A 20,938-nucleotide genomic window follows, 5' to 3' on the forward strand; every position below is an offset into this window, starting at 1 on the left:
TGACCCCAGCTGACTTCCTGCCCTTCAGGCAGGGGGCTGGACTTAATGATCTTCTGTGGTCCCTTCCACCCCTAATGTCTATGAAATCTATGAATTCATCTTGATGTTGTGAACTGCTTCCATCTTGATGTGGGTGAAATTGAAGATATTTCAGGAAGGAACCCTCCTGCTTTGCTTGTTCTTTTGCCTGTTCAGCTTTTGATTTATCATACTGAGCTCCAAATGGTTTTTTTCTATCTGCCATGGTACCATTCCCTGAAACAGTTTTAAACTCTTTCAAATAAATGATCAATATGGAGAACAATCAACCTAGTACAATTTAAAAGAAATTATTAATGTGGACAATTGATTAAATTATTATGGAAGAAATATGGCTAGGCACTGCCTAAAGTCCCTTAATGGGTAAAAAACACCCCTGCAATCATGAAGGGAGAAAGGTGTAAGGCTCATTACAGTGTCATGAGCTGTAAGATGATATAGGAGAAGGGGTTTATCTTTTAGGATGACGTTGCTAGTGGTATGCTCTTCCCGTAAGCCTGCAATTCTAGTGATTTTTTTCCTCTGATTTTTTCCTCTGAGATCTTTTCAAAGGTCTTTCTCCTCTTACTGAACCAAAGGTCTTATACCAGGGTGGAGCCATAGCCAGCCAGGGCTGTTATTTAGAATGATGTTCCTGTTATTTTTCCTGCATATAATTTTGGTACTTCCCAAATTTTGGTGCCCTAGGCAACCACCTAGTTTGCCTAATGGTTGGACTGACTCTGCCTGAAGGGCCACTGTGAAGAGCCAGTGCATGCTGGAGAGCTGTCATGGCTTCCTGCAGGATGGTATGTTAGACTTGTCTATAGAACATAATGGATAATTGCAGCTAAGGAGAGCAGGATAGTCTGTTCCTGGGAAGAGCGGAGTGGACTAACTTGGCCAGCTAGTTTCTAACCTTTTGACCTTAGAGATGCTGTTTGGATCTCTAAGATCATTCATTGGATTGGAAAAGAATCTTTACTCCCCTCCGCCCATTTTTTTTCTGTCCCATCCCCGCCTCCTGGCCACTACCCTTCACAGAGAAACCCCATTCAGTCATTCTGGGAGAGGAGAGTTCAATTAGCTCAGTCAATCTCACTAGAAGAAAGACACAAAGGGGCATAATGTGTGGGCCTCGCCCAGGCCTGCAATGGCTTTGAAGCTGTGATTTGCTCACCCCAGGCAGAACCAAACGAATGCTAATTCACCTGCAGCTCACAGGAGGCGGGCAGTGGGGGATGAGTGGGGGGATTTCGTCTCCTTTGGGGCTGCGAAGCAGTGGATGGTTGAACAGGCTGGCTGAATCTGACAGAGCTACTAAAAAGGATACACGGAAACACTAGAATCTCATTACTTTCTCTCGAGCTTTTCTCGTTCAGACCCACTCCCCTCCTCTCCTTTCCCTGGCCTCAACTTTCTTTAGGGTGACTAATGACTGATGCAGTCAGTCCTCTTTCCTTTTTGCTCTTCTGTGCCTATGAACAGGAAATGAGAGAAGCTGTGAAGACAAAGCAGTGAGAGATGGACACTAATACTATTCCTGCCAGAGGCTTCACTGTTTCTTGGATCCTGTGCCCTGGTCAAACTGAAGTTGGCTTTGCCTTTTATAGTCTCTGATTCCGGGTTTTGATTAGACCCTCACATACATTTAAGCACCTGATAGGTTGTAATCTGTGCCCAGCTCCTTGTGGCTCCAAAGGGATGCTGGTAACTGACAGGATATAGAGATGCCTTGCCCATATCTCCCATTCTCCTGGACATGCCTTCTGGGCTTGGGGGCTAGGTAAATAGAAAAGAGGGGAGTAACTCCCCCTTACCTGAGGATTCACCCATACAAAAAATGCTCAGGATGCTGCATCTTTTAGCTTTCTGGCTGCCTTGTATTGCCAGACAAGTGAAAAGCAAAGTCCCTGGGATGGAGGAAGTTATTGCCACCTTAATTTTAAGTTTACAGGGACGATTACATGATATATGTAGCAAAGACACTTAGGCTAGAGACAATCATTACACATAAACCGATTTGAGCGATCAGAAACTGGTTTAAACTTGCAAAAGAATATATGTTCAATGCATTTAAACCAGTTTGAAAATGACTGAAACTGGTCTGAAAGAAACTTAGTTGAATGTAGTATCAAACTCAACTGATTTGACTCTAACTGGTTTATGCAGTGTCTTTCCCAGATCCCTTGCTGGTTTAAGATAAACCAGACTACCCCAGCATCCTGGCATGCTTTCTGGGCTGGGTGGGGCTCTCTGTTCCACTGCAGGGCTGGCCTCTCCCCTCTGCTCCCTGGCTGCAGCTCTGGCAGAAACTGCAGGTACAGCAAGGTGTGCCTGGCTTCCCCCTGCCCTACCTCCACCCTCACTGCTTGCTGGACAAGCAGAAATCCTCCACTCCCTCCCTCCTATCTCCCACAGCACGGACCCTACCCCCAGGACCCTAGGTATATGGTATGTTAGCTAATGCTGAGAGTGTGTGTGAGAGTGCCTCTCTGTGTGTGAGTGTCTCCAATTTCACTGGGACAGGCAGGCAGAACAGTGACTGCTTGGGGCTTTTTGGAGCTAATCAACAGGTCAGCTGTTAAACTGTTTAAGAAGAGTTTGAATTAATGGAGAGAGGCTATTGTTTTGCTTATGAGGTGATAAACACTGTTATCAGCCCCCTGCTGGCTTGCTCCCCTGTCAGTTTGCTGCAGACAGTATGAAGAAGCAGGGAGAGGGAAATTGAAAAGCTCCATATCATCAACAGATGCATGCACTGCATCCCCCCACCCCTTGCCTCAGAGTGCTAGCAGGGGGCTGGAGTCTGGCAACACTCCCACCTCTTGAGCAGCCAGGGGAAAAGCCTGAGATGGTGCAGGCAGAGCTCCCTAATCAGAGCATCCTGCCAGGGCCTGGCCACATCCCCCTCTTAGCTCAGTAGTGTGGAAGGAAAGGGGGGGCTGCTCTAGCCCCCCCCCCCCCGCCGGCTTCTAGCCTGAGCCACTGCAGGCATGTGCCTGAATTTCCTCAGTCCAGAGAAAATGTGTGTCCAGTTACAGACCAGTTCAGCACAGTCAGGTTAAACTAACCTGCAAAGACTAAATCAATTCAGGCTCAGGCTTTTTGAATATCTGTCCCTAGCCTTAGTAAGCATTTGGCATAGCAAAGAACAGGATCCAGAATTCTTGGCTCCCAGGCTCATGTTCCAACTATGGTTCCTCTGTTTCCTTCTATATCATTTCTTCTGCATCATTTAAATCGCTAATTAACATCAGAAATTATATTTACTCAGAGCTTTAAAGACTAATTTATCTGCTGAGAAAAAAATGGCAAGGTACTTTAAATTTAAGCATAAATCTATTGGTCATTCATAATGATTCTAAATTTTGTGATTCTTTTGTTACTTATATTTGTTAATAAATAGGGGCTTTTCACTCCTACAGGCTCTTATTTCCTCCCACAAGAGATCATGATGATGAACTATCCTTATCACATCTTCCTCTAAGCTGGTTGATCCTATGCATGTATGAGTAGAGTATACCCCTGGTCACCCCTAGGATGGCCAGTCCCCTGTCTGTAGTTTGCTATAAAGACTGAAAAGGGTAAGGGTAAGGGAAAGAGATGAGGCAGATAAGAGTAGAAAAAAACTCTTCTATGAATAACAATAATGATGGAAAATGTACAAATCCAGCTGATCTCAGCATGCCCTCTCACTGGCTTTCCTTGACTAGCTCTACTCTCAAACACTGTAACAATGAACTTTGGGATTTGCTAGAGCTTGGAGGGTACCAACTACACATTTCTCCAAAGTTTATGGGGATAATAAGGGCCTGAATGGAGGGGGAAAAACCCAGCATTCATTCCTGTGATTTTGCAGTGCTGCCTGTTGACCTTCTTAGGAAGGAATCATAAGAAGGCTGGAGATCATGGGATGAATAGGATTCACATGCTTTTTCACTCCTATGTGCCATTGCAATATTACCTGGACTGTCACCACCACTCAGAGGATGGGGCCAGATTGTTTTCTATGAGTGATAACAGATTTCAAGATGCATGTCTCTAACTGGTACCCTGTGTGATACTCTGTTTACTATTTAATGATCATATTTAATTCTCATTTAAGAAGGTATTGCCTAAGTTGCTCATCCTGTGCTATGACTTAGCCTGTTCTCAATCTTGCAACAACACACACAAAGCCTGGTTACTGCAGCTTAGTTTTATCATGGATTCTTTACTGCTCGCAACTTACTCAGAACACAGCAACATACATGCACTTGTTCCAGTGGCTGCTTATCAGCTACCCCACTGATTTTAAATTGGCCCTGTTGGTATTTAAAGCTTGGACTGGGGTCAAGCTATATTTGTGGCTGCCTCATTCAGTTTGGTCCTGACTCCACCTGAAGCTATTTGTTTTCAGGGATGTCACTGCTGCATCTCAGGTTGGCAGGTAGGACCTAGACAGCAGAATTTGTAATCTATTTCCCTTCCTGCTTCTTAATAATTTTCCAAGCTCCTACCTCCCCCACAATATGATTTTTTCCTCACCATAAGAGCAAGAGGCACTCATTTATAGATATTCCCCTTTGTCTTTTTCCTGTGCCATACCCCCACTTTTCTGAGACTCATTTGCAGACATTTCACAGCCATCATCTTTATGAATAAGTTTCCCAGGTCCCGGTGAGATAGTAGTTTTCCTCTCCCCTCCTCTCCCCTTCCCTCTCCTCCTTGAGACAAAAGAACAGCTATTTGTGATAAAGAGGTGAGGAGCAGTGAGAGTGAAAAGGTGCTGAGACTTTTAGGAGATAAAGCCCTAGGATCTAGACAGGACGGTCACTTTAAGTCATTGTTCTTCTGTGGTTTAGAAATCTCAGAATGTGAAGCCAGTTTGTTTTTCTAATATAGTAAGAATTTTTTGTAGGGTCTTTTTTGTTTTGTTTTTTAAAGCGTGACCCCTGGCATCTGTCTGGTTTGAATCCAGTGCTTCTGCACCAGGCGGTCCCCTGCGAGGCCCTGTCCTTCCTTCTGCCGGAACGCTGCCCACATTGTTCCTATCTGATACAGGGACACGACAGATCTCCCTCCGCCCCTCTTCAACTACCCAGACTTGGGTTCAGAGAACGCCTCCTCGCCTCTTCTCCCTCCCCACACACACTCTCCAAGCTGCATGGCCTATTAGGGAGCCCCTTTGTGATGTAATTGGATTTCTCCCCTTGTTAGTTTGCAATGAAAATGTCATCTGTATCAGGGAGGCACCCATTCATCTTGAATTAAATTCAGTCGTCTCTTCGGTGAGCTGTGAAACTATTCACACTGCAGCAGGCAGCTGCAACTGGAGGCTTCCCTGACAATACCCCATGCTGCTCTGGAAGCACAGCTCCTCCTGCCCTGCAGGGCTGGCCTGCTCCCATAGGGTGAGTTATGGGAGTTCAACATTTCCTGCAGAGGATCTGCATCCAGAACACCACTCTCCACAATGGAGAGATTAAAGATGTTCTACGTTTTCAAGAGTGTTTACAGATTTTGGGTGTGCTACTTGAGGCAAACTGAATCCCCAAAAGCAAGTGCTCAGCTTGGTAGCTAGGTTTGTAATCTTTTGACTGCAGTGAATTTATTAGTTCACAGTAAGTTTTTAAAATTGAAGACTGGGGCTGAGTACAAGAAGTTATGTTTAAAAGTTTGCATTTTATTGGGACTTTAGGGTCCTTTACACCAAAACTGTTTGTAGTGAAGGTCATTTATTGTGAACAAAAACCAAGTTAAATGAAGAATATTACCGTTGCAAACTATGGGGATTGAACATGATTGGGAATAGTGGGGAACTGCTCCCATGTGACAGAAGTCCTGATAAATTGTCATATTTTTGCTAGTACATCTTATTCTAAGAATCAGACTATATTTTGTGTGCCATTTACAGAATATTAAAGTACTTCTATTAAGCACTCTAATCTACACCTGAATTTGCTAGAATAGGGAAAATATAGTAGATTAACTCTGAATTTCATGGAGTTGTACATAGACATTTGCCTAGCTATGAAGAACTGGAACAAAACTTTAAAACTAGTGCCTCATTTTCATATTTATTTTATTCATTGTTAACAATCTCTGTAGACTGGGATTGCATTCCACATACAATATGGCTGCCCTCTTGTGGCCAGATTAATTTCACAATATTTTCACAAGCAACACTACTGAACTCTGGGGAAGGTACAGTGTTTTTTTAAAATTTTCTTGAACTCACAATCTGTAGGGGCCAAGTGTTTACATAATACATTTTCCAGACTAAGCTATATTGTTTAAAGTGGGATCCCTGGCATCTGAAATGAAAGAAAATGCAACACCAAAAAAACCCACAAACAAATTTGGTTCTTGGGGGACTTGACTGCTAAAGGATAAAGGCAGATTTTGGAAGAATAAGTAGGGATGTGTTTTAGTTTTAGTTCTTGATTTAGGAATCTCTTAAGTTTTCTCTCCCTCACACAGAGTGGAGAACGGGCCCCAAACAGTTGGAGCATCAGTAAACAAGACAGTGTTCTACATCGTAGCTACAGCTTCAAACTCTAAATCCAAAGTTATGCTTAGACCTAAATACCATCACATGACATAACTGGAAGGTATGGCTTGCTCAGCCCTTATAGACAAACCCTGTGGTTGGTGAGGAGCTGTCAGGATAGACTAGGACTGCAAAAGCCAGTGTAGTGAAAAAATACACAGAGCTAGTGAAACAGATTTTAAAGCCAGACCTGAAGGGATTTCCCGGAGCCAGAGGGCATCTGTAACATTCACTTCAGTTTTAGAAGTGAGTAAAATGTGTGGCTGAAAGTGCTTGATGCTGTCTTCTTAAGGATCATTTTATTTCTGAAGGAATGAGGGAAAGAGATTAATGTTGTGGCCTCAAACTCCAAGGCAGTTTTCCTTACTTCCCTTTTGCTTTTTGTCTATTAGAAAAGAAGGTGGCAATCTGTTAAGAGGATTAGCTCCATGACTTGGGCTGACAATGAGGGCCTCCGGTGTAGAAGGTCCATCTCTGTCAGAGTCCATCCTGGATGCTCTGCTTCCCTGAGGAGGAGGAAATGCGAGGATCACCTTCCTCCTTTTCTTAGCCGCAGTTCACTTCTATGGTGGATTTCAACTGAGAAGATTCCAAAGGTCTGACTGAGAATGTATAGCCTGTCTTTATGCCAATACACATGCCTGGGGCCCAACCCATATCATGTTCTGATCTAGAAAATGGGAATTCTTCACAGGATAATTTGGACTCCAGGAGAAACTGATTGCATCTCTCTAGAGCAGGTAACTTAATGCAGCAGAAGACCTGACTGTATTAGAGAACCTGGTAGTGTGTGTTAAACCATGTTACATTCCTGGCTGTGTGGATGGAACAAACCACGTTACCGAACTGTGATGCAGTCCAGAGCTCACCGGAACCCAAGAACTGCTATTGACTTTGCCACTAGTCAGGGCTCACAACCTAGGGTCTAAACTAAGCTTTGCCTGGCCTCACAAACTGCTACCAAACTTTATTCAGGTGTCCTCAGACCTTGTTCTAGCCAGCCTTTGGTTGGAAATGAGATCTAGGTTGCTAAGAGTGTTAAACTTAGTTTGGTCTGAGAAACTTGTGCCAAATTGTGTACAACTCAAGTGCACTAACTGGCACTAATAACAACTTTGAACTGACTACTGGTTCAACATTTGCTCAGGTCAACAAGCTGGTCTTCAACTCTAATGATCTGGCCCCAAACTCAATCCTAAATCTGGTTTGTGAATTTATCCTATGCTAGAGAATCAGCTGGAGGCTTGTTCTTCAACTGTCTTGCAACACTGAGTTGTGGGATGGGGGAGAGCTCTGTGAAAATCAGCAATGCGCTGTGGCTTTGGAGGCATATGGCCTGAATTGCAGAGGACTTCTTAGGCTGTGGCCAGCAGGGCCATGTCCCTGGGGTGCTTTCCCACTTTTTCTTTGAACCAAGGGCACTTGCCATGCCCAGATTTCAGATGTATCAAGCTGAAGTCTCAGGGCTACTCTGACTGTTGGATCAGCATCCCAGTGTGAGCAAACATGTGCGGCAAGGAGCAGGGGTTCAGGACAACGGTGGCCAGAGGGGACTGGTGTAGAGAGCTCTGAATCCGCCAGAGCTGCAGTTTGCTGTGGAGCCTGAAGGGGGATTTGCTCTGTCTTGGAGAGTCTGTCTGGAAGAGAAGCTGCCTTCTCCCTCAATCCCTTCAGCTTCCTGTGTCGTCAGCCTGGGGGAAGCACCAGCCTGGCAGCAAGTGTCAGTGACAGAAGCAGGACCCTGGATGGCGTAAACGGGGAGAGAATCACAAAGGTGAGTCTGCTCTTTCTGGCAGATTGCAGAGCACCTTCTCAGGGAGCTGCAGAGTCTCTGCTTCCTTCTGTGCCTTCTCACATCTGCTCCTTGCCGAAATGACAGCTATGTAAAAAAACCCAGAGGCTGCAGGGATAACCTGCTGTGTGGATCCTAGCAGACCCTGTGCCCAGGCTGATCCAAGCCATGGATGTGACAGAGGAAGGACTTAGATCCATCTGCACAGCATCAGTAGTGTGGTCAGCATGTACACGGGTCTGTCAGGATGGGAAAGATCGGCTTTCAAATCCAAAAGGCAAACAGGGCTACAGGCCACTCTGAATGCCTGGGAGCTCTCAGAGAAGGGAAACATGCTGCTAACAGTCCTGGGGTGAAAGAGCAGTCCCTTATGCATGGGGTAAGGGAGTGTGCTGTGTTGGCCCTTGGTGACCTCCTGCAAGATTCTAATTGGATTAAAAGCTACTTTGAATTAATGGCAAAAGTACAGGTCGGCTGAGATTTTAAGCCAACTGCTTCGTGTATGCTGAGTTATAATGAGGCACAGGTTGAGTGACTAGCTTCCTGACACCTACCCATGGTCTTCACTGGTTTTCCTGGGCTGTTATAGATATTCATTCTTACCAGGATAAATGTATATTTATTAAATTCTAGCGCAAAATATACTGCTCTGCAGAGCCCTCATACATATACTTACGATTCTGATTCTTAGAGGCTTCCTCTTGCAAGAGGGAAAGTTTATTTTAGATTTCTTCAGACTTGCAAAATAGTTGTGAGGTTTGCTGGTGGTAGGAAAGGAGATCTGAGGACATTACTGCAGTTTCAAACTCTGTGTTCATATGATACTTTCAGTTGCTATTTCTCTTAGCTCTTCTGAAGCAAGCCAGATATTTCTTCCCCTGGGGATTTAATATTCAGAGTAGGTTTTTTTTCAGTTTCTGGCAGTGGGACTTTTGCTGTGTCCATAACAATATGTTTATAGGGTGATGGCCCCAACTGCCCCCTGCCCCTAAATCCCTTTTATTCTATCTGCTCTGTGGCAAGCAGCAGGAGTGAGCACTACCTACACTCCTCAGAGGCCCTTGTGCAGTCATGCAAAGGCTGGGGAAAACTTGCTTTTATTGCAGTTTGGCCCAAGATGGTTAATTTGTTTTACATGGCCCTGTTTTCCCTTTTATCAGTGTTGAATGTCTGATAGGGCCCTGAGCTTTTTCTCTGGGTACTTTCTGTCTAAGACAGGGAGCTGCAGTGCCCTGGGGTGCCTTGAGATCCTTTCAAAGGTGCTGCAGGGTGCCATGCAATGTGAGCACTGTTAGGTGTGCAAACATGATACACAGGATAAATTAATATTGTTAAACTAACATTCTGCCCTGCTGTGGTCATTCTGAGTTCTTTGCCACAGAAGAATTGCTCTATTATTTTTCTGTAGGAAAAAAAAAAGAGTGAAAATGAACCTGGCATTTTCTGAGGGGGTTTTTGAGTCTAACAAGGGGCGCCTTGAGTCTAAAAAGGTTGAACCACTGCTCTAAGCACTTTTTCCTGTGTTACAGGTGTGACTGGGTAGCTACACTGTGTGACCCGGAGGATGGTGCGAATTTTGGCTAATGGAGATATTGTACAGGATGATGACCCCCGGGTGAGAGCAAGCACTCAGCAGAGGGATAATGCTTCCCGGCGGGTAAGGCAACAGAAGAGGAAAATATGGGGAAAAATGCAGTGCATTTTATAATTGCTGGAGGAAATGGGGGGTGCATCACTATTAACCACTCTTTTTAACTGCATAATTCTTCATGCTTTATTCTGAGAACTAGGCAAGACAGAGATGAGTGAGAATATTTTGCACTGTACTTGCAAGGTATTAGGGTAGGGGTGGGCAATTATTCGGCCGGAGGGCCACTTAACAAGTTTTGGTGAGCTGTTGAGGGCCACACCCTTAAAATTAATGGTGAGAATATAATTTTAACACATTTTAGATTAAAGAAATCATATGCTGAAAATCAAACATCTACTATAAATTATTTTAATTTTATTTAAAAAAAAATGTTTTGTCCTGATTTATGTTTTTTGCATAGTGCATATAGAAGTAATTTACATAATAGCTCAAAATAAAATGCTTTTCCAAGGGAAATAAAACCAGCCAGCAGGACACTTAGCCAAGGGAGGACACCCCCGCCTCCAGCAGAGCCCTGCCACTGCCGAGCCACCCCCAAATCACAATGGAGCTCCTGCCTCTGCCTGTACCCTGACATGCCACCTGCAGTCTGGAGGTCCTCCTTCCTCCAGGAGGAGCCCCAGCCCCAGGGTGCTGGGGGCAACCTCACCTGGGCAGATGGGATGGGAACCATGTTGGCTGGAGCCAGGAGGTAGCCGGTGGCTGGGCCGGCTCGCAGTGCTGCAAGAGGCAAGGTGGGACTAGGGCTTTACCTGTTGAGAGGTACCAGGGAAGCTCCACTGCCTCTGAGCACAGGTGCAGAGTGCCCACTGCACAGTCCTAGTGCCCAGGGTGGCTCCCGCCAGCTCCAAACCACGGGCACACAGGGCACCGCTGGTCCAGTCCAAGCTGGGGCTGGGGCCTAAGCATGGCTGACCCAGGGCCTGCTGTGTGGAGTTGGGCTGGTGGGGCTGCTTCCACCTGGCATTCCACATAGAGCTAGCAAAGGCCGGAGCCAGAGTTGGCAAGGCTTGAGTGCAGCTTGCCTAGGGCCTGCTGTGTGGTGCCAGGAGGGTGTGTATATAGGTGGGACTGCTTTTGCCCAGTATTTCCTGTGGCACCAGAAAAGGCTGGAGCCAGAACCACTGCCCACACCACCTGCCCACAGGCCAGATATAATTAATTGGTGGACTGGATATGGCCTATAAGCCATATTTTGCCCACCCCTGTATTAGGGGACTGTTGGGAATAGCAGGGAATATAGCAAGTAGCGGTGGAAATGCATCAGGGTTCACTCTATGGTCCCAATTGTGTTTACTCGAAATAAAACACAAAGGAGTGGAAAAGCAGCTCCAAAATTAGCACAAGTATCGTGGTGTCTTATAGCAGCTGGGTTCTGTTGTGTAGGCATATTGGCAGGAACAGGGAGTAACTTCCCAGTCTAGGGAACTTTAGGAAACACAGATTTAATCTGTGCAGTGGCCAAACACTGGTTGTTCCTCTGTCTGCCCCTCTGGGGTCTGCTATGTCAGCTGGGCAACAGGCAGTTGTGCTGCTATCAGCTGTTGCACTGAAACTGTATTATAAATCCATTTGTGAACAGTTAGTGACCCGTGGGAGGAGCCAACATTGGTCTAAACCAGGGATGTAAAACTTGCTCTGGGCTGGGTACAGATTGTGGGGGCTCCTTCTGGGCCAGATCCTCACAGTTAGCAGCAGCTGCAGTGCATCTGAGTTGGGGCCAGCCACCCAGGTTGGGCATCAAGCAGTATCAGGGGTGAAGGCCTGGGTTGGGGAGTGGCTGGTATTGCTGCTGAGGGAATGGGCAGTAGTGGCATGGATCCAGGGATGGGTGGTATTAGGACAAGCAAAGGGTATTCATAGATTGTAAGGCTGGAAGGGACCTCAGAAAGTCATCAGTTCCAGCCCCCTGCACCAAGCACGAAAGACAACTGGGGTCAGGTGACCCCAGCAAGGTGACTGTCTGGTTTCCTCTTGAAAATTTCCAGGTTAGGTGATTGCACCAGCTCTGAAGGGAGCTTATTTCAGAGTCTGGACACCCTAGTTATATAGTAGTTTTTCCTAATGTTGAGCCTGAAATGGTCTTCCAGGAGTCTGTGACCATTACTCCTAGTTTTCCCCAAGGGTGCTTTGGTAAACAGTTATTCACCAAGCCCTTGATATACACCTTTGATGTAGTGGTAAGCTGCTACCAAGTCCCCTCTCAGCCTTCTCTTTTTCAGGCTGAAGAGTCTCACTCAGCCTTTCCTTGTATGGCTTGCTGTGCAAGTCTCTGATCATACAGGTCCGACCTTCTCTGGACTCCCTCAAGCCTTACCATCTTCTTGTTAAAGTGCGGCGCTCGCCAATGCTGAGTCGAGTGGGAGAATCACTTCTTTGCTTTTGCTGGAGATGCATCGATTGATGCATGCCAGGGTATTGTTGGCCCTGCTGGCTACGATGTCACGCTGCTGGTTCATGTTCATACTGTGGTCAATTATTATCCCTTTCATTCGTAGTGCAGGTCAGGTTGGCATTGCCAATCCTGTAGGTGTGCCAGGGATTGTTTGTCCCCAGGGTGTATCTGCCCTTGCTCACCCCTTAGCCACCATTGGCAGTGTCTGTCAAGGTCCACGGTCCGTCAGCAGAGCACCTTCAGTGGCCACAACCCTAACTTCTGGTAGCCCTCTGGACTACTAGCAGGTCAGATGGAATGGTTCTGCAGGACAGATCCAGTCTGCAGATCATGTGTTTGACACCTCTAGTATAAACAGCATTAATTCGGTCGAGATCTATTTTCAGAGTAGCATGTGTCTTCCTTTCTTCCTGGCTTGGCCTGATGTGTTCCTTCCAGATCCACAGATCCTCACCATGCAAAGATTACAAGGAAAGTCTTAGTAGGAACAGCAGCTCTTTTCCTGTTTCCAACTGTCAGCGTTCCTTTCCACTTTATATCAAGTTGGCTCCAATCCTAGCTTGTGTTTCTGGTCTCAAGAGATTTAGATATGGGGGTGTATGCACGTATGAGAGCGAGAGAGAGACTTTGTATTTTGTGGGCAACCCAGAGGCATGATCCTACAGACTCTGCTGTCCATTCCCCTTCCCACAGTGTGACCTTTGATTTAGAGTGCAAAAGGCAGACAGCTCCTCTGAAATGCTTGTCAGAGGCAGGCAATCACTTGTGCTTTGGCACCCCATTGTTCTCCATTGCCCTTGGGAGCTAATTCTGACCACGTTGCACTCTGGATTTAATAAACAAGCATGTTTTTGAGATTCTTCTTGGTGCTTTGTGTTAGCTTTTTCCCTCTCCACTAGTCTGGCATAAGTCTGCTGAGTTCATTTTCTCTTTGTCTGCAGGGTTTCTTCAACACAATGCCTAATGGCGGTCCTACTCCACTGCAGCAGCAGAATGCGAGGCTGAGGGGAAGATCTCCATTCTCAGAGCTCAACCAGCAGCTTGTGAACATGGGATTCCCCCTATGGAACCTTGGCAACCAGGTGGTAGAGCCGGTGATGTCCATCCTGCTGCTCTTCCTCCTCATGATGGTGGGGGTGCGTGGCCTGCTGTTGGTGGGCCTTATCTATGTGATCTCACACCTGAGCCAGCGATGATAGAGCCCTACTGTCAGCCATTACTGCTTTCTGCTTGGTGAAAGAAAGAGTGGGTTTCCTTGTCAGGCATGCATGTGGGTATATATGTGTGTGCGTGTGCGTGTGTGTGTATGCATGTGTCTTCATGGAGTGTGTGTTTCTGCATGTGCATAGCCCTCTCTCCTGAGAGTGTTACTGCATAGTATTTAAGGGGAGTAGCAGTAGGGAGTTGGGATGCACAGGGAACACAATCCCAGTGGTAGCATTTTTCCATGTTAAGCAGTTCCTCCCTGAAGGTTGTCTGACTGAGGTCTGGTTTGACCAGTCACTTCAGCCACCAGCTGGAGAGTTCATGCAAACAGCATAAACTTCAGTTAAGATGTAGAAAGCAGACCTGAAATGGGAACAGAAGTGTACAGAAACAAACCAGCATGATTTAAGACAATTTGAAACATCCTGGAGAAGGTAGGGATTGTTGTGTAATTGCTTATCTGATCCCAAAGAAACACTGCATGGGGAAGGTAAAATTAAGAGAGAAGAGTGGATGAAGTGGATGCATGTTATGTCTTATACACAGAGAACTAGAAGGTTGTAAAAAGGGGCTGGAAAGGGGTCTTTACTATGGAGAGTGGACAGGCTAAAAGAAATTTGAAAATAAAAATATGGAAGAACCTCATAAAACAATTGATATTACTAGCACTTTTCTCTTGCTCAGGTAAACCCCAAGGATATTTGTGTTTGAATGAGAACTTGCTCCCTTTCTTCCATTGTGTGGGGAACTGATGTCATCTTCAGTAATGCTCAATCCTTGCTGCCACTGGAATGATCCCAGCAAGGATGAGACATCGGGCCTAGAGGTATATGGAGAGTGAGGCCCATTTTAGAACACTAAAGTCTTTGGTAACTTTCAGAAGTGGAAATAAAAACACATTAGAGAGATGGTGCTGTGGCCTGATGCATTTTAAAGCTTTCTTTCATGTGAAAAAGATCTCCAAGGCCAAAAAACTTAAGAACTTTCCCTTTGAAGAGCTGAATATGAGTGAAAAATAACTCCACCTTCTCAACAGACTGAGGCCTCAACAAAGACAGCAGATCTGGATTTTGGAGGAAGTTCTCATTTAGATCAAGATCTGGTCATCAGGCCAATATTTTTAGAGGGGGCCAAACTACAACTCTGAATTAAAATTCTCCCTGGTTGGGGAAGTTTGAGTTATATCCAAATACAGATCTGAATTCCAACTGGGGACCATAGTGGCTTATAACACGTTCACTCTCCCTGTGTGTTTTAACAAGGACATTGTTCTATAAGTGAGACCTGGTGTGTATGTTACAATCTCTGTGTAATGGATGCAGGCAGCTGCTGTTCTTCTAACAAGAGAGTAAATGAAAGGAATTGTGCCTCACAAATTGACTGTCAATAGAGTTTTCCTTGGAGGAGTACAAAAATGCTAACAGCAACACCTTAAACCTTTTTCTGTTTCCTGTGATAACAAGAACCTTGTGCTAAGCAATGAAATGAGATGCAGGAAAAATCTCTTAACATGCCACTTTGTTATAATAAAATTGTTCTGTAACTCTTAATACACACTTCTCTTTCAAAATGGTCTCATCTCTGAATTTTTTTCTTTTCTTAAGCCTGTAATGAGTGTGGCAGGACTATGGTATTTCCCTGAGTTGAGGCTCCACAAGTGCTGGGAAATCTGTAGAGATACAACTTAAGAGAGAAACACTTTTCTTTATTAAACTCAGCCTTGCAAAAGAACTGGTTAACTCTGGGGATTGGGTTAGCAAGCCTGGCTTTTAATATGGTGTTATTTAAACGGAGACTAATAGTTGTCAGTTGACCCTAATATGCTCAGATGGGGCTGAGCCTGAATCTCACCAAGATTCTTCAGTAACCCTTGACAGCACTGAGGTGGTGCAGTGCCATCATACTGTATTCAGTTGCGTTGGTGCTGCTATTAGGTTAACATTCTTAGGTGCCTCTTCTTAAACTGAAGTCATCTTTAACTGGAAAGCACTGAAAAGTGTTATTTTTTGAAAGCCTTCTGGTGGCGAGTGTAAAATAACTTGATGGTCTCAGGTCTGTTCCTAATGAATGGCTGACCACCATCATAGCAAATGGCACCTAAGCAAAGAGTTTTTCAATATAGAGGCCAAGCAGTGGATAGCATTTTGGGACTGTACTACCCATACGTGAAGGGAACTGTGTAAGAGACAGGCTGGTGTCATGGGAGATGGTCCCAGTACCTCAGCTGAGCTAATTTAGGAATGTGAATTATTATACCAGTAGCAGAGATGGCAGGGGTTGACTGGCTTCCTATGTAACCTACTCTAGACTTGCGTCCCCCAGTTGAAAACCAGCGGAGGGAAATGACCCTACTGATTTCCATGTATTTATCTTTCCCTTGTCTCACTGCTTCTACTTCCACAGTGAGGCAGAGCATCTGAGAAGGAGCTCTGACAGAGATGGGCCTTCAATGCTGGGGGCCCTCATTGTGAACCCAAGTGACAGAACTAATCCTGTTAGTAAATTGTTACTGCTCTTTCCACAGAGGTGGAGAAGAAACAAGAGGGTGAGCACAAGGGATTTGGGTGCTTTGACAACAGATGTGTTAATCACCAGACATAATCTCTTAGCTGACACTGTTCCAGTGTCAGCTTGAATTTGAAGCATGGATGCTCAGAGTGGGTTGGAGGGTTTTCACAGCAAGCAGTACTTAGCTAAGGAACTTAATATATCCTTAAAATCTGATTAATAAAAATGAATTAAAACCACTCATGGATTAAATTACCCCCTCCTAGTTGCTTTGACTGTGCTATTGTTGAGGTTTTTTTGCTCCAGTTCTGGATAATTATTAGGATGTTCTTCTGTTCAAACCTTAAGGTAATTTGCTTCCTATGTCGCAGAGGAATTAGGATAGGTTTGTGCTGATATGGAAGGTGCTGTGCCTCGTAACTTGGACATACCTGCTTTCCCTGCTCTCTCCCCCCACATTATATAAGGGGTACTATGCTAGTGGAGGTACTGTACATTTTAACTTGGCTATTCTATGAATACCAGCACCACGGGACAATATGTTGCTGATGTTCAGGGAGCTGCATTCCACGCTAAGGTAATATTAAGGGATATCTGGTTTGTGGTAGATTGGTGATTTTATGACTCATCAGTGGTGGGAACTTGTGAAAGATGAGAGATCCTAGACTGAGGTTAGAGCCAGTAATTATCTTCACCACAAGAAAAAGGCATGACATCCATGACTCGGAACATATTACTTTCATATGTTAGGTGAACAAATATCTCCTAAGATATTTCAGTGTTTCAGAGATTTGTTTTAATTAATATATTACAAAATAACCAGGGCCTGTTAGCCGTGTTAGAAATCAAAACCTGGAAATCAAAACCTGACCTTTTCCAGATCAGGTAAGTGCACATCAATGACGGTACGTGTCAGATAGACTTGCCATACATGTGCATGAGGGTGATAAACATGCCTCTTATGTTTGTGTCAGGTGTGCATGTCTTACATGACCATATTCATGTCTGTTATGTGCTAATCCTTCATGTATTCTGAAGCAGCCACTCACATAGGTATTTCTCCTGGGTAGATGTGATGTCAGCCATGCAGGAACCTGCAGTTGCTTGCCAGTCACACATGCTGTGTTAGAGCTCTCTGCCAATTTTGAATTTACTAACATGAATATAATTAACATGTAATTATGTGAATGATTAATATAATTTATTTAGTTTTAACTCTTAAGTAGGCCTCAAACATTCAGGGGGGAGGGATGGAAGACACCGAGGATTTTGAATGGAATTTTGGATTCACAGAATGGAATTTGTAGCCTTTTCCTCTTTGGGCTCCTTTTCTGCAGAGTTTCCGCCTCTGAGAGGATCTCAAGAGACACGCTCAGTCAGACATGAGCTTGGAAGCCAAGGCCTTCAGTTTCCTTTCATCCTCCCAGTTCCCCTGCATTGTCTGGAGTGTTACTATTTCTCAGGAATGGGCTGGGAGGTGTAACAGATACGGGCAACAGAGACAGCAGTCCGGCCCTGTCGGGCAGGAGGAGCTGTGCTTCCAGAGCAGCATGAGGTATTGTTAGGGAAGCCTCCAGTTGCAGCTGCCTGCTGCAGTGTGAATGGTTTCACAGCTCACCAAAGAGAGGACTGAATTTAATTCAAGATGAATGGGCGCCTCCCTGATACAGATGACATTTTCATTGCAAACTAACAAGGGGAGAAATCCAATTACATCACAAAGGGGCTCCCTAATAGGCCATGCAGCTTGTATATGTGGTGGGGCTGGAGGCTTCTCCACCACAAAAATCTCTTGCAGAGGGAAGCCATGCAGGCCATCCATCAGGCACACAAAGCGAAGTGGGGGAGGGGGCACTCATCTAACCTCTGTGTGCACGGGCCTAAAAGAGCATCATTTGAAAGTTCAAGAGATGACGAAAGTGAGTGAACAGCTTTTTGCTGCAAGGGGCTTAGAGTGTCACTTACAACCAAGTGGTTTGCGTGTGCACGTGAGTATGTGTTTACATTTTAGCCATGGTTTTGATTAAACAACAAGACTTTATGATTTCTTAAGTGGTGGGTTCAGGAAACCACACTCTAAACCTCCCCTTTTTACCCCCTATCTTCTGCTCATGAGTTTCCCATTTTCACTTTCCCTCCTAGTGCCATTGAGCCATGGTGCCATTGAGCAATTGAGCCATGGTGTGAGGCGGCAGGACCCAGCTATAGTCAGAGGAGCAGCATCTACCTATGCTATAGATCAGTTTGGCACTTTTTCTTTCTCCTTCTCTTGTCCTCTCCTTCAAAATCTCTTTCAGTCTTTTCCTCTGAAAGGCTCTCTTTCATCTATACTGTTTCATTTGAGTTCTCATACTGCACTAATCACCATGATACATTCTCTATTGTCTTTTCTGTCCCTTATATTTGCAGTTAAACTTATATATCACAATCAGCTTTTGGGAGCAGGTGAAAAATACTCTGCTTGGTCAATGAAATAAAAAGATAAACAATAAATTGCAAGGAAGAAAGGTGCAAAATAAGGACTCTAACTGTAACACTTGTTACTTGCTTTTATACAGAGGGAGTGAAAAGCTTCCAATGCATATTGGAAATTTACTGATCTGCATAGTGCCAGAATATGTCAAACCAAACTTTTCTAGGTAAAGCAGTATTTTTTTTTGCTATTCTTAAAGGTGAAGTGCACTTAGAATAAAATGTAGTGTATAAATGTATTTTGTTCCCACCTTTTGCCAATGCACTTCAGTTCTAATGCATAGTGTTGTCTGCTGTTTTTCATTCTGAGCTGAGACCTGCTGAGTGCTGTCATGAGACTGTCCAAGTGGAGCAGTTTGTCCTGGAGTGTGGCACCGATCACTCTGTGCTGAAAAGATAGGAACATTGAAGGGTGACATGACATCTCAGGATTCCTCCAGAACTCTTCAAAATAATTGGCCCTCCACATTGATAGGGAAGAAATACCATTATCAATGGTGGGGTGGGGAAGCCATTGTCAATGGGTGGTGAAACACCATTATCTGAAGCCTAAGAAGAATAGAAATTAGAACTCAATACGAGAGGAAGAAAGGAGAGGAATCAGTCTCCATCTTTCTGTACTGAGGACAGATCTGACATTATACTCCAGACTGAGACCAGAGAGTGCTAATAAAAATCACATTCACTGTGACACCTACTCTGAGATCTGAATCTGTGCCTTCTGTTTTACCAGATGAAGCTGTATGCAATATATAGACAGAAAAGACATATTAAGTCATCTTATCTATCTTCTCTTCAGTATATATCATGTTGCAAGCACCATGCAGCATACTGATTTTTATAAAAATTCTGCACTTCCTCATTTACCAGGGCAAAAGGAACAGGTAGAAAACCAGTGGAAATATCTGGTTCTGGCTTGCTTCTGATCAAGGGAGATGGTAACAGGGGTCAGATCTTGGTAACGAAGACAAGGGGAGCACTTGTGTTCCATTGTCCCTGGTTGGGGTCCAAAGCCAGGGAAAGAGCAACAAAATTGTCAGGATGCTCTGGGATTGCAACAGGCCCTGTGTCAGGGAATAGTGTGCCGTGCGCCACCTGGTGGAATAAAGAGGAGTCTGAACAGTGTCATTTCTTATATTTTGAATGAAACAGCTGTGAACACTTGACTGTTCTGTCCCATTTGAAATGGATTTTGTATATAGCCCATCTCTTTGCTACAGAGAAATGCTGTTCTGTGTAGGAAGATTCTTACAATATGCGGAATATATGGATTTCCTTCACAGGAGGGAGAGAAATGTTCATTTATTTTGTGGCCTCTCTTCTTCTGCTTGTTATCTAATCTGTTTCTAATGCAGCTCTTCCCTGTAGTGTCTGAGCACAGAAGCACTTTTTTACTTATAAGCTCCACCACTCCCTGGCATGAACACTTTTACTTCTGTTACTTGAAGGATTTTATCCCCTATGGTTAGGGATAGAAATTACATATAAACTGGTGTAAGTTATTGGAAACCGGTTCAAATCTGCAACACAACAAAAGTTCAGTTAGCATAAACTGCTTTCAAAATGGCCAAAACCAGTTTAAGATAAGTCTGGATGGATATAGTATCAGACTTAACTGATTTAGGTTAAACTGGTTTCTTGAAATTCTATCCCAGATCTCCTCCAAATTCAAGTTACCTCAGAGTCCCTCAGGATGCTTTGCACCTGCCCCGCAAAGCCCCCTTTGCAGGGTGGGTGGGCTAGCCATGACCCAAGCGGTCCTTTCCAGCTGAGCAGGGAGGTGTGCTCTACTGCCTTCCAGCTTCTGGCCTGGGTCACTGCAGGCATGTGGCTGCATTTCTGGAATCAAAAGTGACTGTCTGTTTACTTGCTTATCTGTTCAATCTTTGCAGCTCAGACTAACCTGCCAAGACTGAATTGATTCAGGCTCTGACTTTTGACTCTGTATTTAGCCAATGAGAAATGTTGCTGGAAGCCGTCTGCACACTGGCTTTATAAAACATATTCAAATATGTATTATAGTGAGACCTGCCTCCTGGTGTGACATCACTAGCATTGACAGGCATCCTGACTGAGAATTAGTTAAAGATAGCAGTGACTGTTATATTCTTTTTAATGTACTTGTCCCTTCCTGATTTCTAACTCCTCCTTTTCCTCAATTCTAAGAAAAATCTGGTAGTTTGTGCCAGAAAGGACGAAGTTTCCAGCTTGGATAGACTAGCAGCAACATGTACAATGGCTCAGTTACTGGAGCATTGGTTTGGATCTTGAGGAACCTGGGTTCTATGTCTTGATTTGCTACAGACTTTGTGTGAGAGCTAGGGCAATTCCTTTAGGCTCCAATCCTTAAAGATATTTAGT

General features: G+C 44.6%; 1 protein-coding gene across 1 annotated transcript; it reads left to right on the forward strand.

The window, feature by feature from the left end:
• Positions 1 to 8,228: 8,228 nt before the first annotated feature.
• Positions 8,229 to 15,170, forward strand: CUNH10orf35 (chromosome unknown C10orf35 homolog). The gene is made up of 3 exons (XM_019538522.1): positions 8,229 to 8,327; positions 9,875 to 10,002; positions 13,333 to 15,170. The coding sequence occupies exons 2-3, from the start codon at positions 9,910 to 9,912 to the stop codon at positions 13,585 to 13,587; spliced, it is 348 nt and encodes a 115-aa protein (XP_019394067.1). The 5' UTR covers positions 8,229 to 8,327; positions 9,875 to 9,909; the 3' UTR covers positions 13,588 to 15,170.
• Positions 15,171 to 20,938: the final 5,768 nt, after the last annotated feature.

This window comes from Crocodylus porosus, unplaced genomic scaffold (genome assembly GCF_001723895.1).
Source record: "Crocodylus porosus isolate Cpor-Errol unplaced genomic scaffold, CroPor_comp1, whole genome shotgun sequence".
Taxonomy (NCBI): domain Eukaryota; kingdom Metazoa; phylum Chordata; order Crocodylia; family Crocodylidae; genus Crocodylus; species Crocodylus porosus.

What these genes read in the sequence shown, in the direction of transcription:
- CUNH10orf35 (XM_019538522.1), top strand. Translation starts at nt 9,910, where the DNA reads ATGGTGCGAATTTTGGCTAATGGAGATATTGTACAGGATGATGACCCC. An exon ending in GGGATAATGCTTCCCGGCGG is followed by an intron (nt 10,003 to 13,332) that starts GTAAGGCAACAG and finishes CTTTGTCTGCAG; the next exon opens with GGTTTCTTCAACACAATGCC.